This window comes from Peromyscus eremicus, chromosome 4 (genome assembly GCF_949786415.1).
Source record: "Peromyscus eremicus chromosome 4, PerEre_H2_v1, whole genome shotgun sequence".
In the NCBI taxonomy this organism is placed as follows: Eukaryota; Metazoa; Chordata; class Mammalia; order Rodentia; family Cricetidae; genus Peromyscus; species Peromyscus eremicus.
The window spans coordinates 148,647,025-148,673,697 of record NC_081419.1 but is presented as its reverse complement, the minus strand read 5'-3'; the positions used below and the strand labels follow the sequence as shown (position 1 = coordinate 148,673,697).

General features: G+C 49.2%; 1 protein-coding gene across 1 annotated transcript; it reads right to left on the bottom strand.

The window, feature by feature from the left end:
• Positions 1–2,476: 2,476 nt before the first annotated feature.
• Edn3 (endothelin 3) lies at positions 2,477–26,309 on the bottom strand. Its single transcript, XM_059259800.1, has 5 exons — positions 26,094–26,309; positions 25,286–25,598; positions 7,099–7,275; positions 6,154–6,219; positions 2,477–4,047 (listed from the first exon to the last, which is right to left on the bottom strand). The coding sequence occupies exons 1-5, from the start codon at positions 26,143–26,145 to the stop codon at positions 4,011–4,013; spliced, it is 645 nt and encodes a 214-aa protein (XP_059115783.1). The 5' UTR covers positions 26,146–26,309; the 3' UTR covers positions 2,477–4,010.
• Between the last annotated feature and the right edge of the window lie 364 nt (positions 26,310–26,673).

The following is a 26,673-nucleotide window of genomic DNA, read 5'->3' as shown; positions in this document are numbered from 1 at the left end:
TGTGCACTCACACACACTAAGAAGGCAAATAAACTCACTATGATATCCAGAGTAGAGGATGAGGCAGGGAGTCCTTATGACCAACATGGGAGAAAGCTGTGAAGGACACATGATGGTCCTGCAGAGACTGTCAGTCCCCTCCGTGTCTTACTGAAGACTCAGCCAGTGGATAGCGGGTACTCATGTGATGGATCCATTCAAGTAGAGATGGTGGAGTGGAAGGTAGAGAGGAGCAAGACAAAGGTGGAGGGAGAAGTGCATTCACGGTCCTTGGTCAGCCTTCCTGGCCCACAGCTCCTGTCACGTCTTGATACCTTGTTCTGGAACGCTGCGGGGGGAGGATTAGGATGTACACTTTGCAGAGGGACCCTTGAGTTCATAGTCACTTAATCTTATAATTTCCCTGCGTGGAATACCACTCAGACTGCAGAAGGCAGTTCCAAGCCTTTCTGCCGGCCAGGGAAAGAACCAGATGCTCAGTGAGGGGGAGGCCCTGGTGGGTTGATAAAGCTCCAAACAACAGGTAACTTGATAACACAAGCTTTAAGATACCAAAGCATCCACATCAAATAATTTGGGGATTTGGAGAACTTACATCTTCCAGGGATGAAGGAGCAGGGTTTGCTGATCCTGACAATACCAAAAGTTAATTCCATTACTTTAAGATACATCTTAAACTCAAGGTATGATTCCATGAGAAACTTTTTGTTTAAAACAAAACAAAGCAGAAGCCAGAAGGAGCTGGGAAGACGCCTCAGGGGGTACAGCATCTGCCGTGCAAGCACCGGGACCTGAGTTCAGATCCCCAGCTCTCACAAAAGGGTAGATATAGTGGTACACAAATGAAATCTGGGAGGTGGCCACAGCAGGATCCCTGAGACTTGCTGACCAGCTAGTTTAGCCCAGTCAGTGAGCTCCCAGCTCAGTGAGAGACTCTGTCTCAAAAAAGGTGGAGGTACCTAAAGATGACATCAATCTCTAGCCTCCACAGGTACAGGTACCTATGTGCACACTCAGCTGTTCATACATGTACACATATACATCATGTACACAAGGACACACTCATTTTAAAAAGAATGGGGAACTGGTGCCTTGTTTTTGTGTGGGAGTGTTAAAGACATAAAGCTTAGATTTGACCTCTTGAGAAAGCTGTGAGTTCAGCAGGGCAAGCACTACATCCATTTTGGAAATAAGGGAACTGAAGCTACAGTTGTTTAAGATGAGTCTGCTCCCTAGACTCAAGGTCACCCGGCAGGCCTTCAGAAGAGTGCCACTTGATTTCTCTCTCAGCTGTGGCCATCTTGAAATCCTTCACCTTTATGAACTGGGACTCTGTGATTTCTGCAGCCAGGCCTGCTCACCTTCCTTGTGAATGGCTCCTCCAATGCTCTTCCCAGATGCCAGGAAAGCCTGGCCTATTCAGAACCAGGCTGTCCCAGGAAGCTCCTAGACCTTCTGGCCTGTTTGCTCTTGTGCCCTGCAGCCTCTCCAAGGGCTGAAGGATGCCAGGCCCCATCAGTGCTTCCCAGGAACACCATGGTCCCTGCTGTGTACTACTGCACATCCTGCTGAATAAATTAGTGCTCAACTCTCTCAATTCATCAGAGTCAAAACTCTCTAAAATGAGTTTAATTAAAACAAGAGGCTCTTGGGTTTTCTCAGATTAGATGTGATCCAGCCCACTCTAAACACTGGGTTTCTTGGTGTGGGGGGAGGGGCGGGGGCAGAGGTGATCCATGTCTTTGTCTTGGTTCAATTCTCTTCCTCTGATGGTCTCTAAGAGTATGGATTCAAAAGTGGATTCAAAAGTGGGGCAGAGACAGGGAAGAGTCCTTGCACCCTATAGATGCTTTAGAATCCCTTTTAAACGTTTATTAGCATGGATCATACAAAGTGATGGCTTTTATAATGGCATTTGCATTAAAATACTTTAACAAGACTCATCCCTCCGCCCCCCTACGCCCTGCCCCTCCCACGCCCTGCCTCTCCCACGCCCCACCCCTCCCATGCCACGCCCCCACGCCCTGCCCCTCCCACGCCCTGCCCCCCCCCCCCCCCCGCACCCCGCCCCTCCCTTTGTCTAACAGTCTCGCTTTTGCTTTTCTGCCCTATGTGGTCTTGCTACTATGGTCACTTCTGGAGGTAATTCTCAGATGCTGTGAGCAACAGGCCTATGACTGTCTCCCTGTGCCAGGGGAAGGTGTGAGGTGCCAGGGGAAGGGCAGGGGTGCCAGGGAAGACGACAACTTCCTCCAAACCTTCTTCCCAGCTGCCTTGGTGTTTATATTCCAACACGGCACTCCACCCACGTCTCACTCTATACTTTCCCAAACTCTGGCTCCCTCCTGCCCTCTCCAGAGGCCTACAAAGTGTGGATATGTAACTGTGTATGCAAGGAAAAGCCCACAAACCAGAGCAAACTTTTAGGTTTATTATCATTATTATTATGCATTTGATGTATCTTCTGAGTGTTCTCACAACGAGTGGATTTGTCTTTGAGATACAATCTGGCCACTGTGCCAAACAGTACATATGTGCTTAAACATACTCTGGTTCTAAGGAATATGATTTTTGGATCCTGAACACAATTTAAAATCTATCCGTTTGTCTGTCTATCTACCTATCTACAGTGCCTTTACTTTTAATAGGTCCCATAAAGGAGTTAAGTAGAAAACAGTTCCCCAATAAATAATTACTTCTCTAAACTGTACATCCCCCTCAGCTAACAGTCACTCTAACCCTCCTGCCTCAAAAGACAGGCACGTTCACACCTGTAATAACTTAGGAGGCCCTCCTCTGAAGTTCAACATCTGGTGAAGGCCCCATTTCACACACCAGCTAAAGTGTCTCCGCATGGTGCCCTGGCACACGCCCAAAGACAGGTTCTCATTGCTGTGAGGCCTGGTGGGGAGGTGGGCAGACTGTCCCCAGCTGGGTCTGCAGAGCAGAGTCTACATGGGAACTCACAGTCCACCCCCAACACACACACACACACACACACACACACACACACACACACACACACACTCACCATGAGCACAGCAGAAAGAGTTCAGCTAAAAGATTTTGAACCACCAGGAGTCACAAGTCCCAGTTGTTGCCAATTATATAGATAAACAGGAATTTACATAATGTACAAAGAGTTTGTGTTTCCAGCTTATTTTGAAGCCACTCTCTAAAGAACCACATTTATTCATGAAAGCAGATATTCAGCCTAATAGCCTTGAGCCAGACTCTCCTCAGGGCAGCTCCCCGCAAGGCAGGCTTGGAAGCTCTGACACAGAGGCCATCCACAGAACCCACGGTTCTTTGCTGCGTGCCCCAAGTTCAAAACCATCAGGGATGCATTTTCACTTTTTTGTCTCATGCACATCGAGGTTTCTTGTCTTCCTTCTCTTCCTGTTTCTGAGATCCACTCTTTTGGTGAGTACCAAGCACAGCTAGAAGTTTCTAGATCCTATGAACTGCAAATTCACAGACCATAGCATAGCGAGGACCCAGATCTCAAGCAGCCTCTGACTCACACAGGCCTGGCGGGCTGCAGAAGCAGAGCTGCTCCAGCCACATGGGTGTCCTGCATCTTCTAGGAGATGGATGTGTGTTTACTTTTGTAAAGAGCCAGCCTGGTGTCCACTTACTCTCCAAGAGGAATCATGTCAAAAGCCAGTAAGTAGCTTTCTGACTTAACATACCTCCCAAACAACTTCCTTGTGAAACTGGAGCCGAAGGCATCTGGCCCCCAGGGCACATCTGGGATCATTTTTCCCATTAGGGAAGCTGGGGTCCTTTGGACTTGGGCATTCTTGGGGTAGGGGTGTACCAGTAAGTGGAGGCTCTTTAGGTGGGTCTTCCTTTCTTTTCTACTCAGGGCAATTCCCCCCTTGTCCCTAAACAGGAAATTTGAACCTTGTCAGCATAAGCACAATGGCTCTTTCGTGGAAGGCAGCTGGTAGGCAGGGAGAGCGAGGGTGAAGTCCGCTATGGAAAGCAAGAAGCATGGTAGCGGCCTGCTATGGCCGGCCCGCTTTGTCTGTCCTTGACTTCATCCTATTTCAAGGAAAGAGAACAAAAGAAAAAGGAGAGGTGTCATGACAGCACACCAGCTCTTCCAACTTGAAGAAGTGATTCCTGGCCACACCTCTAGCTGTCTCCTGCCTGGAAGTTCCCAGTACCAGTGCTGAGCAACTTCAGAGGCTGAGTACAAAGGTGTGAAAAGATTAATAGCAGCAGGTGTGGCCACTGGGAGGCCTTCTGTTGGTTCACTCTTTGTGTGACTCTGGCCTTTACTAACTCATGTCTTACAGGGAAGCAGGGAGAGACGCTGGCTGAATTAAAGACTTTGAATTAAAGGCTTTCCTCTGGCAGAAACTGCCTTCTAAGAACTTTACATGAATTAGAAGGTTCTGGAAGGCTGCTTTACAGGCTCCAGTGGGACACCTGCTATGAAATCCAATCTCATTTTTGATTGGATGTGTGGATGGGGTGAGGGGGCAGAGCCTATGCGTGTGTGTGCATATGCGTATGTGTGCACATGCGTGTGTGTGCACATGCCTGAGGAGGTCAGAGGGCAATTTCAGGTGTCATTCTTCAGGATTAGTCGCCTATTTTTTTCTTTGAAACAGGGTCTCTCATGAGGCCCTGGAGCTGTTGGTGTCGGCTGGGCTAGCTGTCCAGAGAGCCCAGCTGCTTTCCTGCCTCCCTGGCCGTCACCCTCAGGCTTGCACAGTAAGCACATTACTGGTTGAATGTCTCTCCAGCATCCCGAGCTCATCTTTTGATCATGTGACAGAACAATCACAACAGCATCACGTGACAGAACAGGCACACCAGCAGCAGCCTGGAAGGAGGCATCTTGCGCTTTCTCTGCACATAGCTCCTATGATGGAGAAGCCCCAGGACATCCGTCCCTCTAGTTCCCCTGTCTCCTCCACATAGCTCATGCCTCACCTCCCACCTCTGTGCTAAGGTCACCTGGCTGGTTAGATGGCTTCAGTCTACCGAATCACAAACCACAGCCACCCCAGCACTTTCTATCTTGTTTTCCTTTGCTTGCTCAGTTTGTACTGTGTATATTTGTCTGTCTGTCTACTGTCTGCTTCTACCACCAAACAAACTAATGAAGACCCAGTGCCTCATTCTCTGCATGTCTAAGATAGTGAGGACCCAGCATGTAGCAGGTACACAACAGATCTTGGTTGAATGAATGTGTGAGTAAATCAATAAATGATAAAATGAATGGATAGCTTTAATCACACCAGACTTTCACCAACAGAAGTTTGATTAGGGGTAGAAAAAAGTGAAAAGAGGGGAAAGAGAGAAAGGAAAGAAGGAAGGAAGGAAGGAAGGAAGGAAGGAAGAGGAGGCTGATTGGGTCCCAGCTGAGGTCTGGCGCACACTCCCTGAGGACCTGCTGGCTCCTTGGCCTCTCTGCTTCCTTTCATCTTCTCTAGACCACTGGAGGCCATCTCATGGATTTGGGAAACTCCTGTACACAGGACTTGGTTCAATCTTCCCTTGATCATTTCCTGTAGGAACTGAAGCCACCTCCAGGCTATTATTATGAACATAAATTACCATCCCATTGCAGATATGCAGCTGAGACATTATTAATAATGACTTCTGATTGGTAGAATGTCAAATAAGCCCATCTTGGTTGTAGGAAGCCCTCAAGATTGCTCATATCAAAAATCAACCAAAAAACAAACACACACACAGATGCACACACACAACAAACAAAGAGGCAGGTATTAAAACAATACTAAAATGAGCTGGAAGTGGTGGGGGCGGGGCTCCACTGCCCATGTGCACATCCATTTCTACTGAGAAGAAATGATTTAACAAGGATCACTTGGTTGCAGAAGTAGAGGCCAGAGAGCTGTGAGAACCTCAGGTAACTGGCTTTGCTGTTCCGGTGAGAGCCGAGGTGGCTGTCACCGCCCTGGAACAAAGAGGGACACCGGGTGGGCGGGCTCCAAAAACACAGAGTGTTTACTCAGGACCAGAGAGGTGACAATAAACATATACATCCAGAGCTGACAGACCAAAGTTGGTGGGGACCCTTGTGAGCTCTGGAGTTCCACGGGTCACTTATTGAGATCAGACGCTGCATCTCCACCCACTCTGTGCCCCTGAATGAATGTACCCCATCTTCACCTCTGGCGTGGGCCTCTGGTCTCCCCCTCCTCTTCTGCAGCTGGTCTTCCTGCTCTCCAGGAATCACTGTGGGGACACAGCAGTTTTCAGGAATTGGCATTTCCATATGGCTGGCTTGGGGGTGTCAAATTATGACTTCCTCTTCCCCACCAACAAGGAAATTAGTGTATTGCCCAAGGACTAGGTCCCTAGCACCAACTGTAGGACCGATGTCTGAGTACCAAACACACTCCTCAGTTACTCACTGGATTCGCAAAACCCCAGTTGGGAGAACAAAAGCACACAGCACCATGTTCTCCAGACGGCAGAGCCGGCTTTGCTTTGGGGTCACCCTACTCAGATGGATCATTAAGCCCATAAAGGAGGACATACGAGGCCCATCTACAACACCACTCAGCCCTTCCTTCAGTCTGGCAATAGGCTGCTCTGCCTGCCTGGCTTGATGAGTCTCTGCCCGATGTAAAGGGGAAAGGAGCCAGGAGCTTTTAGCTATCTAGGGAACAGTAGTCCAGGTGGCTGCCCCAGGGCAAGTATGGTAACTTCCCACTCAGAATGGATCTATGTCCTTTCCTGTGCAGCTGAGAAGCAAAGCAGTGTCGAACTCAGAGAGGAGATCCAGGGGCTACAATGACACCCAATGGGTGACCTAGGACAAGGGGTCCTTTGTGTGAGGCGGTGAGAATATAAACTCCTGATGGCTGTTGGCAAAGAAACTAAAAATACACATGGAGATGGGTGGGCTCCTTACTCTTAAACATTTCCAACTCATTCTGGTATGTTTACAGAACTCCAGGCTGCAGAAGCTGTGGCCTCAGTTCTGAAAGGCAAGGGTGGTTGAGGACCTGCCCAAGCCACCCTTCACCCACCCTTGTGAAGCCTCCGGGTTAGCTTTGCCCATCAGTGACTTGTACCTCGATATGAGTGGGACTAGAAGGTGTGTCATACCTGTTGACATCTGCAGTGTGTGCACAGAAGTGTGCACAGGCCTTGTCATCCATCCCTGTACAAGCGCAGCGCAAGCGTGTCCGTGGAGAAGGTTGGGAGTTTTCCGGAAATGGCCCTGAGGACCTCTTTCCCCGAAGGCTTCCTCTGTAGTTGGACAGTCCATAGGGCACAGTCTGTCTGCAGAGCATGGAGAAATGTGAGGGGGAGGGTCTGTTCAGCCAATGCAGGGTGAAGCACCCCCACTATAGCATGCTAGCTGGGGACCATCTGGAATGAACCCAACATCCAAATGGTCTGCTGAGATGGAGAGATATGCAGGAGGCCTAGGGAAGAGCTGGCTGCCCTAGTAGCCACACAGAGCTGATGCAAGTCTATGCACTCAGGAGCACCTCAACCTAACCGAGGTGCCTAAAGCCAGGCTGCAAGCTCCTCTGGGTTTCTCTCTTTTCCGGATCAAACCATGAAGGCTCCTGCATAGCAGGTCCTTAGAGCCCAGCCTGGACCTCTAGCTCATCCCCAGCCTGTCTCAGTTAAAATCCTCTCACACATGAGGACCTGAGTTAAACAAAAAACTTTGTGTGTTGGCATGTGCTTATAATACCAATGCTAGGGAGTTAGGACAGAAGGATCCTTGGGGCTTGGTCATCAGCCAGTCTAACTGTTTAGGCCAGTGTGGTAGTATTGTGTTCTCCAAAATATTGTGCACCCTAATAAACTTATCTGGGGTCAGAGAACGGAAAAGCCACTAGGTATAGAGGCTAGAAAATGGTGGCACTCACACCTTTAATCCTAGCCTTCTGGAGGCACGGATCTCTGTGAGTTCAAGGCCACACTGGAAATAACCAGGCATGGTGACTCACGCCTTTAATCCCAAGAAGTGAGCCTTTAATCCCAGAGAGTGATGGCAGATAGCAGAAAGGTGTATAAGGTGTGAAGACCAGGAACTAGAAGCATTTAGCTGGTTAAGCATTCAGGCTTTCGAGCAGCAGTTCAGCTGAGAGCCATTGGGATGAGGACACAGAAGCTTCCAGTCTGAGGAAACAAAATCAGCTGAGGAAATGGTAAGTTGAGGTAGCTGTGGCCTGTTCTGTCTCTCTGATCTTCCAGCATTCACCCCAATAACTGGCCTCAGGTTTGATTTTATTAAGACCTTCTAAGATCCCTGCTACAGGCCAGTGAAAGAACCTGCCCCATAACAAGGAGGATGGCTCCTGAGAGTAAGATCTGAGGTTGACAGTGCCCTCCTCATGGATATGCACACAGACACACACACATGAACTACTGGACTTTCGCGCTAGGAAGCTGTCCTGCATTTACCCAATGCTCCTGACAAAGACATCTGATGTGACCCATGTGCTGGTCCTTGTCTGGGGCCTGACTTGGTGTTTGTAAGTGCCTTCTGTACCTGAGGCTGTCCCTGGCAACTTCAGTGCCTCACAGCCGGCACTAAGGAAAATGGGGCAGATGCAATTACAGTTACTAGAGATCCACCCCAGCCCCCAGATGCAGCTTCCTCAAAGGGGCAAACACCAGCGGGTATACTCGATGCTCTCCAGGAGCCGTCGCCACCACCTCAGTGGGGCGGCTGAGAATGGAATTCACCATGGGAAGGTCTTATTGTGCAGCAAAAACTGCCTGAAATGATCAACCACTTCTGGTTACAGTAGGGATTGGGAGGCATGTCATCTAGAGCAATAAACGTTTAAATCTGGTTTTAAGAGTGAGCACAGCCCAACCATGGCTCATTCTCCAGAGAGGAAAGACTTCTAGAGTTGAGTGAGAAGAAGTTAAAACCACACGCTTAATTCATTAATGTAACTGGACATGATCTTGGGGACAAACTACTAAGAACTTGAGGAAGCTTATGGGGCCAGAGGCCCTCTTCCAGTAAGTCTGGGCCTTCTTCTTCATCCCTGTTTCTATGAGTCCCACAGAATATCACCAATTATCCACCTCAAAGGGTGGCCTTGAATCCTCTCTGTGTTTTCAAAATAAAATCAAATTGAATTTCTTTTCCTTAGAAGCATGCAGCTATGAAGTCTTTTGGGGGGTGTTGAGGAGAGTCAGGCAGGGTGGCCTGTGGGGACCAGATGTTTTCACAGCAGCCTTCTTCCCTGCTGGCTTGGAGACTGGAGAGTACCCCATCCATCCCATGTTTCTCTGCTTTTGCCCCAACTCCTCCCTACCAAGCACCCCAAGAGGCAGCAGCAGATCGAGGTTCCCTGCCAACCCAGAGAGGCCCTGCTGCCGAGCAAGGCAGAGGGAGAAGGAAGGTCCTGTTGGGACCTGGATCTTTTCTCAGGAACAGAAGGGGGTCGGGGAGAATAATGTGGTCATTGTTGTGGGCCCAGATTTGGCTGAAGGTGTATTTTTCCAGGAACAGGGTTACAGTAAATCTCTAAGTGTTGACATTAAAGCTAGTCCTCCATTTCTTGGTGAAAATTATACATGAGGAACAGCAATGCTCCTATTTCTCCATCAACATCAAGACCTGCAATTCTGAAATTGCTGTCAGCTGATTTTGCGTTGAGGGTGTCGAGCCACTCAGCTGAAGCAAAATGCTCTGCCTAAAGTGTTTCAAAAGGAAGGGAATAAGATGGCTGTGTGCTTCTTCGTAGAGACATGTTAGCACTTCTGCAGCAACCTCAAGGAGTGCCGTGTACATACGCCCCAACAGCTTCAGAGAGTGTTTACAGAGCTGAGCCCCCTCCCCAGGGTATGGAAGGCTCTTAGGAGCTGGCCAGGGCTCCTTGGCATGTCCTGCTCCAGTGAAGATGTACAGGGTTTGGAACAAGTGTTCAACATGGAAGCCCACCTACTCCAGGTCTAAATATTAAAAGATTATTGGTCAGTCTGATAATGCTTATCCAAGAATCCCATCCCTCAACCTGGAAAGATGACATCCATAACACCTCAGAATAGCAGCCATACATTAGGGGTACAGGTCTTCCTCAGAGTTCTCAGATGAAATAGGGCAACCCAAACAACACTGGCCACTTCTCTTCCTCCTGCTTCATCCCACACCAAGGCAGCCTCTCCACTCCCAGGCCCTGTCCCAAGACCTGTCAACTCACCATCTTACAAGCACCTATTCTGCAGGTTGAGGACTATGTACCTGGGCCCTTAGTGTCAGACACTAGGTAATATCTACACACACAGGCCCTAGAAGGGTCACAGGCTCAGGGACCTTCATGTAGGAGGATCCTAGGACTCAGAATACTGGGAAGATTGTCTGGAAAAGGTGCTTTTTAGCTTCAGAGTCTCCTTGCAATGGGTGGAAGATGCGTGGCCAAAGAGAGCCACCAGGGGGCCTCTAAATCCGAGCCAGGTCAGGGTGTTTCCTGCCCAGATCTGACTGCGGAATACCTGTTCCTCAGAAGCAGGTAGCAGAGCTGGGTGTGGGGCGCACACCTGTACTCCTAGCACTTGGGAGGTGGGAGGATTGATGGTCAAGGCTAACCGTGATGACATAACAAGTTTGAGGCCAGGTTGGGCTATAAAACTGTCACAAAACCAAAGTCAACAATGCAGAGCTCAGAGCTGACTTTCTACTTCTTCCGTACCAGCTGCAGGGACTAAAAGAAGATTAGAATTGGGGCAGGAGGATCACTTCCAGTTAGACCTTAGCCTCAGCTACACAGACTAGGATGAGCTACAGAATGAGATCTTATCCCAAGAGAACCACCACAACAAAATACTAAGGGGAGAGAGAGAGAGAGAGAGAGAGAGAGAGAGAGAGAGAGAGAGAGAGAGAGAGAGAGAGAGAGAGAGAAACAAAAAAGACATTGATTGAGCCTTTGGTTGCTAATTGTGAGGTAATCCCAGCTTGACAAGACCAGATTCTTTGCAGTTTAATGAGTTCAGTCATGAAAAACATCATTACAAAGAAACTTCACAGGCTCTTAAGCATCCACCATGTAACTAGGATTATTTTAAGTGTGAAATATAGATACACCCATGCCTACAAGAATTCACATGCTACTGGGAGATGAAAATTCATAAAAGAGAAACATCAAGCACTATGCTTAGGCGTAGAAATGGTACACAGAGTGCAGGGAGATTACCTGGTAATTCCATTATTAAGTTGTAAAGCACTTACAGGACCAGCACTCCACCCTCTCAGTATACAAAAAGATTGCTAGGCATTTGCTGGAATGAGATGCTGTGTGGGAAAACGCTCAGCAAAGAGTTAGCAGTGGATGAAAATTAGCTCCTTTGATTATTTAATTGGTTTGAGAAGTTGTGTTTCATCAGCAGAAAAATTCCACTCATCAGTCTGCTGTGTTTGTGATGTGTGACTAAGCAATAAAGGAACCAGAAAACCATAGCAATGCCCGTTCCTGCCCTCCCTCATCCTGGCAGGCAGGGCATACACCACCTCCCACTTTGTAAGAGTCTGTACTTCATTTTTGTCACTGCCCTTTGTCACCATGCCCTAAATGAGCAACACGAAATACTTAATAGTGGAACCATGAAAATGGAATTAAATTGGCGGAGAACCTTGGACCAGTATTCTCAACTCAATCGTGACAGCCTACAGTTGAGCAGGAGGGTTTGATAATGCAATTCCTCGTCGAGACAGGCAGTCCTTCCATCTGTTGATGTTAGTTATACCAGAGGCCCACACAAGAGAAGCAGATGAAGGGATGGATAAACAAAACACATTCCATCATACCTACATATGCAACATCTAGTGCTCTGCGTGTTTGTATAACAAATTATCTCTCAACTTATGTACTGAGAACTCTCTTTAATCAGCAGTGAAGATGCCAGAATCTTATTTATCACAGTGTCTTTATTTTTCAAGTTTTCCCAAATGTCATATACAAATGTTATTAAATATTAAACTCCCAAATCGCCTGCATTCAGTCTTCATCTGCAGCGGCACACCAAACACCCTTCATTTATCTTTCGATGAGAAGTTTTCAAACAAGGAAAACGACTTTAGGAAAAACAAAACAAAACAAAACAAAAAACCCGTTTCTGGTTCTGGGGCTTTTTCCTAGAACAATGAGTGAGTTCTGCCTCTCTAACAGTGAGGTTGGCAGCTGCACGTGACGTTTAAAGGGTGGGCACAGATACGACAAGGGAGCAGCTGGGAATCGGCAGATGGGCATCACCTGCTGAGTTCAAAACCATCCGGAAAGTGGATCAAACTGAAAGAAAAATCGCTCCTCATTTCCCCACTGAGTGGCATTTAGCAACACTTGCTGGAGAAGGGTCTGGGCCAACACCATGGAACCGATAGGAGGCCCTGCATGTGAAGCAGGAATTCACATTCAGGTTAGCATCCTGGCATGGTCAGCTTCCTCCATCCAACAGTGTGCTGTTCAGCTTCTCTTGCATAACTAAGGTTGCCTGGACAGCAGCCCCACATTTCACCATGGAGGTGCCAACCTCGAGCTGGCTGCAAGATAGCACCGCACTCAGCCCAGGCTTCAGTTCCCGCAACAGTTCTGTGCCTGCCACTTCCTGCTCGGTTGTTGCAGATACAGATATAGTGAACATCTGAGTTTACAGCTTCAAGGCTAGTGGCTTCTCTCATGAGAAGCCAGCCAAGCAGAGGGAAACACTGACAAAATTAGTACCTATTATTATTGGGTATATAAATATAGTTGTTGTTCTAAGTTAAAAAAAAAAAAAAAAAAAGGAATTCAAGTTCTGGTTGAATGCCTCCCCAACAGTAGGGAATGTTCATTCTACTCTCAGGACGTGTGTCAAGTTCATGATCTGTCTCCTTCTGTTCATGCTTTCCCTTCTGAAACAGGAAAGCAAAGACAGTGGGGTAGCGCAGCACACAGCTCATAGGGCTTTGGGGAGCATGCTGGCAGAGAGAGGAAAAACAAATGGTTCCTAGCTAGTAGGTGGTCAGGAGGCAGCATCATCACTGGATACAGCCTCCTGCCTCCCAGGCTCCAGACAAACCCCTCTGAGATCCTCACATGCTGTCTAGTCATGGCTCAGGTCTGGATTCTGTTAAAGCCTTCCTTAGATAGAACCACTTGGCCATCATCTTAAACCTTCAGGCAAGGACGGTGGTGTCTGCCATGTTGTTGACTAACTCTGAAACGTTAGCCAGTTAGAATTGTGTTCTCTCCAGTGTAACAGGATGCACAAGTGCCAGGAAGCACTTGTCTAACCAAGTGGACCTGAACAAGGTATCCCACCAAGCCTGGACTCTGTACTTAGGAGGTGGCAACCACCTTCTCAGGTATGACAGGAAGGCCTCCATGTCTCCGAGATGTTTTTTACTGCACCAATATACTAAAGAATTAGGATGAAGCCAGCAAACGGAGCTGAGTAGAGTCCTTTCCTTCCATCTGTGCCACGGTGGAATGTCAAGTTCCACGCACCAGCCCTGAGCAGCTGGGAGCAAACACACTCCGTGCCTCCATCCCCCGCTCAGAGCCCAGCTCCAGATAATTGGTTGAGTCAATCAGGAGCCTTGACTTTTACTCACCCTCTTCCTTGTTCACTCATCATGCACTTATGAAAGTCTGCCAGACAGCCCATAGGGTGGCCATCCAACTTCCAAGGATGAAACGGTACAGAAAGTCTAGGTTCTGCATGTCCTCAATCAAGCAGAAAACATACATGTACAGTTGCTGGCTGCATGGGCTCTCACCTACACCTCCTATTTCACAAACATGGGAGCAGAGAACTGGCCACCTGTAGCTTCCTTTGCTTCTACTGCAGATCAACGTTGGAAAAGCCCATGGCAGAGTTCTCACAGCCCCCTGGAAAAGCTAAAACTGTAGAGAATTTAGAGCTATGAGACAACGAGGGTCCCATGTTGTGATTGATGGATGACTTTTAAGACATTTCCAAACAATGGTTATCACTACTGAGCACTGACCCCCTCACCATCAGTTCCAAGACAGACAGACATATCTTTTTCTGAAGGTGTGGTATCCTTGGGGACTAGCCTTGACACAGTCTCCTGGGGTCAAAATAGCAGAACTTTGTCCAGCTGAGTCACTGACCGTGTCTGCCTGGTTACCTCTGCACAGGTATGTCGCTCATGCCCTTCCTCAACACTATCACAATGTCTCAGTAACAGGTATCTGCTTGTGCCGAGGGTGACTCTCTGCTCTGTCTCCTAAATGTACAGAATTCCTGACTGGCTAACTGGCTTTCTACTGTTCTGGTCCTCCATCTGTCCTCCCATTTTGGAAGATATGCTTAATCCCCCTCCCCATACTGGGAATTGAGCCTAGGGCCCATGCAACTAGCAAGCACTCTCCCACTGACCCGCCTCTCTCACTACAGTTTCACTTTTCCTTTTTCCTATTTTCACTAAGTTGCCTACTCCAGCCTTCAACTCATTCTATTGCCTTTAATTTCCAATGCTCTCATCTCAGCTTCCCTAAGAGGCTGAGATTATAGTCCTGCAACACGAAGCTGTGGTAATTAATCATAACTGTCAACTTTATTGGATTACAAGACCCTAGGGGATTAGTGGTCAGAAGGGCTCTGACCTACTCAAAGGATTAAGCCCTGGCTGGAATCATAGTACGACAGCATCACTGAGAGTTGATACAGAGTATTAAAAGTATGTGACTGAGCTGGGGTGGGGGTGAGGGTAATCCCAGCACTCAGAAGGCAGAAGCAGGTGGATCTCCGAATTCGAGGCCAGCCTGGTCTACAGAGTGAGTTCCAGGACAGCCAGGGCTACCTGGCTTGAAAAACAGAGAAACCCTGTTTGAAAAAACAAAAAAAAAGAAGAAGGGGGAGGGGGAGGAGAAGGAAGAGGAGGAGGAGAAGGAGGAGGCGGAGGAGGAGGAGGAGGAAGAGGAGGAGGAGGAAGGTCACGGGAGAGAGGTGTGTCCCTTCCCATGAACAAAACAAATCCCTCCTCCTGATGCTCGCGACTGTTCTTGCTGTGATCACACAGCAGACAAGAGCAAGTCAAGGAAGAAGTCTGTCGGGTTCACAGTTTGCCAACACAGACTGTCATGGTGGTGGGGAAGGCTCCAGAGCAGGAGCGGGGTTAGGCAGAGAGACATGAACTCAGCTTGTTCTTCCTTTTTATATTCAGTCCAGGACCCAAGCCCATGGCATTAAGAGAGAGTCTACTCACCTCAATGAACCCAATCTGTAAACTCCTTCAGATATGCTAGAACTTTCTCAACTAGACTAGCTGGTCCTAGACCATCAAATTGACAGTATGAATCACCACACCTTCTTAAGTTGTTTTAGATGGTTGTTATGGTGACAGCAAGGCAAACCATTAGTGATAAGAGGGGTCTCCCTGGGAGAAGTGTGTCTTCAGATCACCCCAAGTGGAGGATCTCCACCTCAGAGTAACCACTGTGCCCACACATACACCACATGTGTGGGCACAGAGGGACAAGGCATGAACTGGACAGGAGGTGGCCTCCAGTAGGAAGGCCCTAGGCTCCACACAATCTGATGACTTTCTGAGATCCTGGGTGAGGATCCTCCTTGCTGGAGGACCTGAGAAGTGGCAAGTTGTTTGGCTACTTAGAAAGGCCCACCCAACTCCACATTCTACCTGATCTTTTCACGAACCTTTTGCCATCACACAAGTATCATCAACGGCCCCATCTTCAGAGAAAGCCCTGGACTACTCCAACAAAACCACAACTCAGCAACACACACACCCCATCCCACCACTCTGAGAGGTTCCCAGGATCTCACCAATCATATTCAGAAAGCTTTTGCCCACTGGGCCTTAGAAAAACAAACAAGCAAAACCCAAAGCCACAGAAACCGTCAGCTCCCAGCTCACCAGGACACAGAACCAGCTCTCCCTTCTTCACACAGGGGGTCAGAGGGACAGAGGAGACAGGAAAACACTCTGGCATGTTTATGAGGAAGCTTAAGAGTTAAAGGCTCTGTTCTCCCTGAAAAGCTAAGAGAAAAAAAGTATGTAGAAAAGAAGACATCTAAAGAATCCTTGGAGCAGCTAGCTTCCCTTCCACTGTCCGACCAAAGGCATCAAAGGAGCTAGAGTTTCTCCAGCCCCGCCACCTCCATGACCCTGGCTAACTCCAAGTCAGATGTAGGCATGAGACCTGGCTTCATTACAACTTTATGCAAAGCTGCGGACAGATGGGGCTCAAAATAGCTGCCAGATGCGGAGCCAGGAGAGGCAAAAGGTACTGGAAGGAGGGGGCTCCATGGAGAGGGGGTTTTCAAAAATGCTGACACCATCACATCTCTTTAAATCACCTGAGGCATGTGAGTGGAGCCCACCTAGCTCCTTTTCAGGAGAGCCCATGTCAGGACAGCAAAGGTGACCAGGCTTGCTCAACGACATCACGCTGATGACAAGGTCTTGCTTGTGGCCTGTCTCCTGGTGCCATCTTGCAGTGCCAATAAATCCAACACTTCCTTCAAACTAAAAATACCTGGGTCCCTGTTAGAGAGAAATAGGCTTTATCCTCAAATGGGAAGTCAGGGAGGGAACTGGGGTGAGGTGGGGCAGGCAGGCTCAAGGTCAGCAGCTAACCTGTTGATTTTTTGCAGGTATAGACTTTTGCACTCATTTTGATCTTATGAAACTGCCTTCCCATGCTGAGGTCTGGGGCCTCTGAACAGCTATACCTAGAAGCACCTTGCCCTCCGGCACCAATTCTGTCATACAAGAAACACACAGAAATCAGATCTGTATTCTCAATTAGTTGCTTCTAACTTTCAGCAAAGCAATTTCCCCTCCGCTATGCACCATAGGCCATTTGTTCTCTGGCCATCCCTGTCTCTAGGCCTTTCTAACAGACTAGGAAACAAATCTGTTTCTGGTTTTAAACTTACTGGGTTGGGATATAGGGCTCTGAGCCGAAATGCTCCAGTCACTGCTTACTAGAACCTCCTGCTAAGTCTGCCTCCGAAGGCCATAAAAGTAGGGCAGGCTGAGTGCTGCCAAGTTCTACAAGAGCTTTTGGCTCTAAGACTCTGTGCCAGGCTGAGGCAGATGCAGCATGATGGTCCTGTCCTGTCAGTCTACGCTAGGGAGACCTGTGGGCTGCTGGGAATTTAACCTCCTAAACTGTGCCTAGACAAGCAACCTATTCCTACAGCAACCATCATTCACCACATCCAGCCATTCTGCACGTCAGTTTTCCCTTTGAGCACAGTTGATTCTAAACCCAACAAGGAGCCTAAGTGTTTGCACCCATGTAGACATGTTGGGCATGCACACATGTACATGTGAGTTTTTGCATGTGTGTGTTTCTCATCTTCAGTACTGTTGTGCTAACAGAGAACAGGAGTAGGTCATCTTCTCCTGTGAAATAGAACTGAGTGATGGCTAAACAGGGTCTCCTGCAGTGTGGAACGGACCCTGTAACAGCTCCCCAGCAGACATGCTGAGATGCCAAGGGTGCAGCTCGGGATTGAGAGCTGGAATGTTGAAGTCAGGCGGGTTCCAGCCATGGCCATAGAGCCTCCTTGAAGAAAGCATTGTTTACCTCCCAGCTTCCTTTGTTTTAAATTCTTGTAGGAATAAACCACACCAGAGATGTCAGGGACTCACAAAGGCCTTCAGATTTAAGGCCAAGTTCCTAGCTGCAACGCCCCTTTCATCTAGCAGAAATCCAAACGCTCCCTTGGGGTCACATAGGGTTGCAACCTCTTACCAATCTTTCTTGCTTCAAGTCAAGCTGACCATGAGTTTCAGGCGGGGTTCAGCTGCATTCCAGTCTGGCCTGACTTTGCTCCCAGGCATCTTTCGTCCCCCTTGACTCTAGGGCTTTCAGCCAGTGGGAACTCAAGGGAAAGGTCACCTTGAGGGGCTGACCTTTGCAACCTACTCTGAAATTGAATCCCCAGGTTCTCAAGTAAAGCATATTTCTGTCAAACGATCTAAGAACTAAGTTATTCAAACTCAAACTGACATGCAAGGTGTTAAACTCCCATGGAGGAGGTGGAAATGGATACATGCAAAAATACAAGCTCAGAAGTGGGGGCAAATGTGAGCAGTCAGAACCTTGAACTTGGCATCACTGCATCTGACCAGCATCAATTTCTACACATCCTTCTTGAAAGCATACCATGGAATTATTTCTCAGCAGTCCCATGTGTACAATCTTCTCTGCATCACTCCTAGTGACTCCCTGTCTCTTGTACCCACTTCAGGGCCTGGTTCTGGAGAGAGATGCAGAACGGAAGTTCTCAACCCTGGGGGGTTGTCAACTACAAATCCCTTACTTGGGAGTCTACTCGACTCTCCCAGGTGAGAAGGCATTTAATGGGAGACTCCAAACAGAGCCTTTACCTTGCTCAGAAATGGCAAGGTGCCACCTACTGTGCCAAGGGAGCTGGTACCAGGGACCTCAGGGAGCACCATGCCCTAGTCCCCAAGCCTTCTGATTATTTACCAAGAACAAAGAGAAGCAACAGGAAATAACAGAAGAGGGTGGAACAAAAATCCCTTCCCACCTGCAACAACCTTTGGCCACAGGTGCCTTTATCGAGCTACTTATCAGCCACTGGGACAGCCAGACACGCCTTCTCCCAAGGTCTGGAAACCTTTATGCTAACTGGACACCAGTAGAACGTGAACAGTGTCTCCAGAAATGCTGCAGGTCTGAGAGGGACAGAAGAGTGTAAGCACTTACTGCTGGGGACTCCTGGCCAAGAGAGAGATCAGGGTAAGATGGTCCAAGAAGTCCACTTCCCTAGCATCCAAGAAGGGATTTTCTAGCCATTGATGCCTTCCAAGAATGGGATGGGGCCTAGCAAGGCAGTCACTTTGTGGAGAGGTGTGTCTGTACTGATGGAAGTTGTTCTGGATTGAGATGGCTACATTTTCAAGACCTTGCATGTGACCAGTCAAAGCACCATGCTAACCAGTCCCCAGATCCTTGGGCCAGTCACCTTCATACAATCTTCACTCCCTACTGGCACACAGGGGACTGAGGCCCATGGAGGGACATCTTCAAAGTGGAATATCCAACAAGTTTGAGCTCTCTAATGACAGCCGGTCTGCTTCCCCTGGTTGTAGAAAAGCACACGAGGGACCCCTGAGGTCCCTTTCTTTCTAAATGCCATGAGTCTTTCACCCAAAGTGCATGAGAGTCTGGACAGCAAGGAGGAATGGACTGAAGCAAATTCACCTCTCTTCTATGCATAACCTTAGTGATGGCACCAGGCAATGAGAAGCGAGTCAGGGCGTGGACTTAAAGAGTGAGAGTGCATGAAACCAACAGTCAGAAAAAAGAAATCCCATCTGCAAGATGGAGCCAGTGGGCTATGAATCCCTGAGATCCACACCCGTCCATCCCAGCATCTCTGTCATCAGGCTTAACCTTCCAGTACAGCAGGCATGCACAGTACCATCTCAGAGGGCCCACTCATGGCTCTTGAAGGCTAACAGGGAGTCATGTTCTTCTCATCAAGTCAACACGCTGCTTCCAGAATAAAATGTAGGACATGTGATGGACCAACAATTTGTGCTTTTGCTTGTGTATTTTTTCATATCTATAAAAATAATCCTGCAAAGGGGCATATGACTCCGAAGAGTCATGTATATGGATCAACACCACTATTGCAAAGAACAGAAGCCTTGTCCCAGAGCCCAACCCACTGCCATGGAGACATGGCATCCATGAAAGTGATTCTTGGAATGGGGAGATGGCTCAGCCTGTGAAGTGGCCCATGCATGAAGTCCTGAGCTTGAATCCCCCGCACCCACATGAAAAGCCAGGCATGGTGGTGTTGTGTCTGTAATCTCAGCATTGAGAAGATGAAGACAGGGGGACCCCTGGAACTTGCTAAGTAGACAATCTAACTTAATCAGTGAGCCCCAGGTCCCAGTGAGAGACCCTGTCTGAAAAACGAATATGGAAAGTGACTGAGGACAACACATGACATTGACCTCTGGCTCCCACCTCTACGACACATGCAGCCATACACATATGAACATGCACACACAAACCAAATGCATTGATGAAGAGGTTAGTCATAGTACATAAGGGAGGCCTGTACTGGGAAAGGAGAACAGAGGGAGACTGGGAGAGCAGATCCAGAAGCCACACAACTGACCTTAGTGTCTCCATAATCCCAGGCAAATGACTCAGCCTCCTACAAACTATGGAATACACATAGTTACACAAAATGATGTATGACCATCCCACATTGCCATTGTTATCAGGACTGGTCAGTCACTCACTACATGTTCCCAACACCAGGATAGCTACAAAGACGCTGTCCTTTCTGTCTCAAATACATGCATCTCCAGGACTGATCTTGTCCTGGCTGGCTCACAGAACAGGGGGACAATGGTGGGTGTGCAGCTGGCTCCAATCTGCAGGAAATCATGGCCCAGACCCACAGGTTCTACTGGGATCCTCTAACAGTTGGGCAGTCTCTCTTAGAAACCTGCTAAAACGCCTTTCTTGAAGAACACAGACGGTGAAAGCATGGCTTATGCTTTTCTGTGGTAGAAGACATTAAAATGCAAGTTCAAATGTTGTGTTAATTATTATTATTATTATTATCAGTCTACTCTTCACTTCTTTGGGGAAGGAAAGAACACAAAACAAATGTCATTCCTGCAGGATTAAGTCAGTGTGGCATGCTTTGGCAAAGGCCAAGCAGCAAACTGGACGTCCTTAGGAGATGTCAGTTGGAGGAACTCAGGGAGACCCCCTTGGGCACTGCCTTAAAGCTGGACCAGAATCTGCACCCTACAGAGGGGAAGCAGAGAGCTGATGCCACCTCCTGCCACACAGAGAAGTATGGCCAGAACTCCAGGGCATAGCTCTGGGCTGCTGGAGTCTGCCTTGCGAGCGAGTGGAGATCAGAATTACCAGGCTTTCCACTACAGCAGTCACGATTCCCAACGCCTTGCCCTGCTCTTTCCATAAATACATTCCTGCTTGTCAGCCATGTGGCTCAGATTTTTGTTTGGGAAACATGGTAGCCATCGCAGCATCACAGTGCCTCTCTCAGATGTCCCTAAGGGATTAACAGATGGTAGGTCTCCTGGTGCAGAGGTGGGGAAGCACACCCTGGGCTCTTGCTGGGTGGCTTGTCTGCTCTGCTGCTATTCATAGGGCTGGTTTTCAGTCAGCTACCTACCTCAGAAGGACGCCACCTCTGTGTGGTGTGTTAGATGCAATGTCCCAAGAGGGTTGATTTTGTTTTAATGTCCAGTTGTTTAGTCAACCACTGACCTAGACACTGTGACTGGGAGGGTGTTTTTCAGATGTCCTTGTCCCTTATATAGTACCCTCTGAGCAAAGCAGATTGCCTTCCACAGCCTAGATAGGCTCCGTTTAGTCAGTTGGCAGCCTTAAGAGTCAAGACTGAGGTTCCCTAACAAAGCTGAAATTTTGATTCTGGGCTCCCTTTGGTCTCAAGTCTGTGTCACTATCTCTCCCTGGAATTTTCAGTCATTGGTAGCCTTCAGCTGTGATCACATAGTAGTATTTTCTCTGTCTCCACACAGTCATACACGCATACCCTATTGCTTCTGTCTCTCTGGTGAAACCTGAGTGGTACAATCCTCTGCCTTGAAGGGAGAATATATGTATTTTAAGTACACGTATGCAAGGAAGCCCCATGCACACAAGTGTGTACACACATGACATCCCATGCATCACCTCCCCACTCACTATCTTAGGCTTTTCAAATTTTCCAGGACAAGATGGGATGGGTTTTCCTTGGTTTGGATTTTGTTTCTTTGTTCGCAATGTTGGAATTGCTCATAGCTTGTGGGGAACTGAGGTTCCTCACATGTCCAAGGCAAGTTTTAGGAGGAGGATACTGTGTCATTTGTTAGCTACGATCTCAGATGCCAAAGAGTGCAACTGATAAATGGAGAATCTGCTTCTTCTTTGGGACTGTGGGTTTTGTTGGAGAATATGAGGAAGAAACAGGTAAGGCGCTTGGAAAGACATGCACCTTCACAGTGCAGCGAAAGGCAGGGTCTCTGAAGAGGGCCACACACCCTGGACAAAGAGACCTCCTGGGAGAGAGAAAGCCCTTGACTGGAGCCACAGCAACAGTTAATTCGAGGAAACTAAACTGGGTCCAGGGTTTAACCAAAAGTCAGCCAACATCGATGGAGCATCCACAGCATGCTAAGAGATGACAGAAAAGGCTGACTGGGCTCAGGGTATGAGGAACATGGGAGCACCAGAGAATCTCAGATCTTCTTGGGAATATAAAGGTCCCTTGAGCCTAAACTAGCAGTTAACCTCCCATGAGGATGTGGAATGGGGCTTGATGTTAACTTCCGACATTACTCCTGCAGAGTGTCAGTTGTAGAAGTAGGCCTACTCTCAACACGATCTTCAGAAGGACCTCACTAGTGTCCTTCAAAGACAAAGGCAGAGGGTGGACTTGGTCTCCACGAAGCTGAATGGGCAGGAAGAGGAACGCCATGAAAAAGTAAAAACACCCAAAGTTCAAGAGGTTCTTAGTTTAGGAACAAGGATCAAGGCTCCTCTTCCAACCTGAGCAGACAGCCACAGGGACCAAGAGCAACCACATCCTGGTGGGAACATTTGGGGAGTGAGAAGAGGAGGTCTGCTTAGGACAAAGATGGTAAGAGGGAGGTGTAGATGTAACCAACCTTCTTATTAAATAAGAAACACAGAACCAATGCAAAGAAGAAAGCCAAGAGGTCAGAGCTAAGAGCTAAAACCTTACCTTTCCTCCTGCGGTGGTCCTACCTCTCCGAACCAGAGCTACTTTCTGTGTTAAAGTCCTTATATAGAATTTCTGTTCTGCCTTCTCATTGGTTGTAAACCCAACCACATGACTGCCTCATCACGGCCTGTCTGTATAGACCTCCAGGTTTTCCATGATTGGTATTGAGATTAAAGGCATGTGTATCCAATGATGGCTGTATCCCTGAACACACAGAGACTTGCCTAGCTCTGCCTACCAAGTGCTGGGATTACAAGTGTACGCCACCACTGCCCTGCTTTCCTACAGCTTGCTAATAGCTCTGACCCCAGGCAACTTTATTTATTAACAGGGAGGGACCACTGGAGAGGAGAGGCTGAGACTTGGGGATGAGGAGTTAGCCACAGACCTTGTGTGCCAGTCAGTACCTCTTCCGGTTTTTCCCTTCCACCAGAGGCCCACTGAACTCTTTTTCTATCATTGTAATATTGTTGCAAGAATTTTAAAGATAGCAACTGGATCTACTTACTGGAAGGAAGGAGAGGAGAAAGGGAATGAATTTGTGTGTATGTGTGTGTGTGTGTGTGTGTGTGTGTGTATGTGCACGAATGCACAGAAAGAGAATAAGGCCATTCAGGAAACATCTCCCTACTAACATATTTATCTTGTCTGAATTCAAAGTGCTCAAGTCTGGCAACTGTCATTTTTCTTTCCCAAGAAGTTGAATGGGATACCAGGACACTGGGTTCACCCCCTTTCTCCCCACTGGTTAGAGTAAAACAAGGTGGGGGAAGACAGGAAGAGATCAACCAAACACTGAGAGAGACTCATTCCAGGTGGCTGTCCTGGCAAAAGCAGATTACCCACAGCTTCCTTTCGGACAGCCTCAGACAGCTCAGAACTCCAGCATAGGACCTCAGATATCTCTGGGTGTTTATGGAGGCTCTGGGACATGTCCCAGGTGCTCACTTCCTGCCCGAGTGGTGCTCAGTAGTCTGGAGGAGAAACAGAGACCCCTGTCCCTTATTGCTGAGTTTCTTCTTTCTCCTATGGGATTCTAGCCAAGACTAGGACCCAGGGCCACTACTGACTACCCAGTGGCCCTGTCTCTGCAGTGCTCATTTGGTGGGATCCTGATGCCAGACGGTTAGGAGTCAAGGAGGACAGTGGTCAGGGTGCTGGTGGCTCTAAGAAAGGCGGGCCTGAGGCTCTCTGAGAACAGCAATCAATCCATGCCTGCATCCTTGTTATCCTCCCACCTCCCCACTGTGGCTGACAGGTTGTCCAAGGGCCTCATCAGACACAGCGGGGAAGCAGATGACATCGTTCCAGAACTGGTGAGACCCGGGCAGACCTTGGTTCAGTAAGGGACAAGTTGCAGCCCAGCAGCAGCCATGATTAAACAAACCCAGGGTCCAGCTGAGCCCAGGACCTATGCAGGAGTCTGAGTGGCTCATCACTGAAGCCAACTCTGCCATTCAGGCATTTGGACCTACCTGGATGTGGTTAGAGATCTTGTCACCAGGTCCAAAAAACACTGGACCCCACAGGGGACCCCTTCTCCTGTGTACTTCATCATTGGGATGTCTAGATAAGTGAGTGATCCCTCAAAGCCACTACTCAGAGGTCTCTGAGAGTAAAGGGCTTTAGGAGAGAGGAAGCCGCAAAAGAGAATAATTAGTTGCCTTTCCAGACTGAGGCTTTGTGCTCAGCCATCTCCAAACTCCCAGACAAGAATCCCTAGGCAAGTTCAATTAGATGTCCCAGGAGATGCAGAAAACACCCAAGGAACTGATTTTAGCAGCATCCAGACCAAGTCTAAGATTCAAGCAATCAGAGAGACAAACACTGGAGATAGTGCCTGAGCAAGGTCAAGCCATCTACCTGCTTACAAGGTGCGTCTTAGTGCAGGATGATCCTAGACATTGAGTGGAAGTCAAGTGGAAGATGAGACAGCCAACCCTCCCTGTGGCCCCAGGGGAAGGTGGTCCTCTCCAAAGGCTGGTGCTAGACTGCATTGGCACCCCACCACTAGGCCCTTGTAAGAGATTTTAAGGCTGGACAGAGGGCCTCTGTGGCTATGGCTGTGGACTCTGGGATCAGCCATGGGGAATGGCAGTCATGTGAGGTTCGTGTGTCACTCTGGCTTGGCATCCAAGATGGGCAGGGAAGGAAGAAACCATTTCACAGGATGGATGCCATCTGGGTCTGCCAAGCCCACCTTCCTACCTCCCCTGTTCCCCAGGCTGCTCTCAGAGAATTCCAAGGAAGCTTTAGAGCAAGGCTCAGACCATTCAGCCCCCTAGGGCAGGAGCTCAGACACTTCTCAGGCATCTAAAGCCCCTGCCCAGCTCCCTGCCTACCACATCTCAAACCCAAGATTGAGTTTCTCCAGGGCTAGGTCGTCAGAGGGAAGGTGGGTCACCCCTGGTCTGTGATAGGACTTGTGCTTGCTGGAGACCCTGCAAGATCTGAACTCTGCAGCATCATGGCAGATTCGGGGGTCTGACTGAGGTGGGCTGAGGTCCATGCAAAGAACCTCAGGCCTGGCACAGAGCCATGCTCCCTACCCCCCAGGCCAACTCACTCAGGAGTGTTGATCCAGATGATGTCCAGGTGGCAGTAATAGACGCACTCCTTGTCCTTATAAGTGAAGCACGTGCAGCGCCGAGGTCGGTGGTGCGCAGGGGCCCCCTGCTCCTTCTGCTCCCCAGACCTGCCTGGTCCCTGATCCTGCCCGGCACTTCCAGGATTTGCAGGCTGTGCAGCTGTTGAGGCCACAGTCCTCTCACCAGGGCCAGTCACAGTCTCTTCACAGTCCCCCTCTGACCCAGCTTCAGGGGGGCCCTGGGACACACTGGTCCTGCCAGAGCCCCCAGCCTGGGGGCAAGGGACAAATCCTGCAGGAGGCAGATTGAAGGGCTCCTAAACTGCTGAAATAGAGTTCTTGGCGCCCACTACCCCCGCCCCCCAAACCGGAATAAGAATCAACCAAACTTCTGGGATGTCTAGGGGCTGGTTGCATGTTGCCTGCGGTCTCCACACTAAGCCAAATGCCTAGAAAAGTTTACAAAGCTCTGTACAAACTCAGTAAAAACTTGCAAGCTATTTTCAGTTCCTGTGAAGTCTGAAAGCTATTTGCCCTTCTCTGGTGAAAACTCGATTTTGTATCGTCTCTGAAAAGTGCCCAAAGAATAGCCTAAGTCTCCCAGACTGAAACCCCCAGACTCAGTGGAAGTAATCATTGTGTCTTCAGGCCCCTCTGCCCGCCCCTGGGAGACTTCAGGGTGCAGAGCCAGGCTCATTTAGCTTTTCCACAGCACAGACCCGCGCCTGGGTTCCTTTTGTGTGCACTCCCGCGTGGAGAGGCGCGCCGCCCCGCCCCTCCCGCTTACCTGCAGCGGAGGTCACTGTGAGCCCGAGAAGGAGCCACAGCCCCGGCTCCATGAACCCCGATCAGGCGCGGGAGCACCGGGCCTGGAGGGTGGCCGCTGGTGATCTGGAAAGGGCACTGGGACCGGGAACAGCTTTCGAGTCCTGCCGCTGCCTGAGCTGCGCTACCCGGCTAAAAGTTAGTTGGCTGAGGCGGTCACGAACTTTCAGAGCGCGCTGCCCATCCCTGCGCTGGGCTGGCCGGCTGTGGCTCGGGCTTTTCTGGCTCCCGCACCACCCCCTTCGCCTCCCCGCCCCTCCGAGGGGCTGGAGCTGCCGCGTCGGGCCTTTGAACCCGGGGCGCACGGGGGTCGCTTTCCAAGCGAAGGGGAGAGCCGACCAAAGGCGCATTTGCCCCAGGCGCACCCAGGGCCAGTTAGAGGCGGGGACGCCGCGCTCCCGGTGGTGGGTGGGGTAGGGTGGGGGGCCCCTGAACAGCTGCACGAAGGCCACCCTCTGCCCCTGTGCACCCTGGTCACTTACACTCAGATTCACACGTGCAGCACCCTCCCCAGCCCAAAGCAACTCTACCCCACCCCAAGA

What these genes read in the sequence shown, in the direction of transcription:
- Edn3 (XM_059259800.1), bottom strand. Translation starts at nt 26,145, where the DNA reads ATGGAGCCGGGGCTGTGGCTCCTTCTCGGGCTCACAGTGACCTCCGCT. An exon ending in CACAGTGACCTCCGCTGCAG is followed by an intron (nt 25,599 to 26,093) that starts GTAAGCGGGAGG and finishes TGCCTCCTGCAG; the next exon opens with GATTTGTCCCTTGCCCCCAG. An exon ending in ATCTGGATCAACACTCCTGA is followed by an intron (nt 7,276 to 25,285) that starts GTGAGTTGGCCT and finishes CATGCTCTGCAG; the next exon opens with ACAGACTGTGCCCTATGGAC.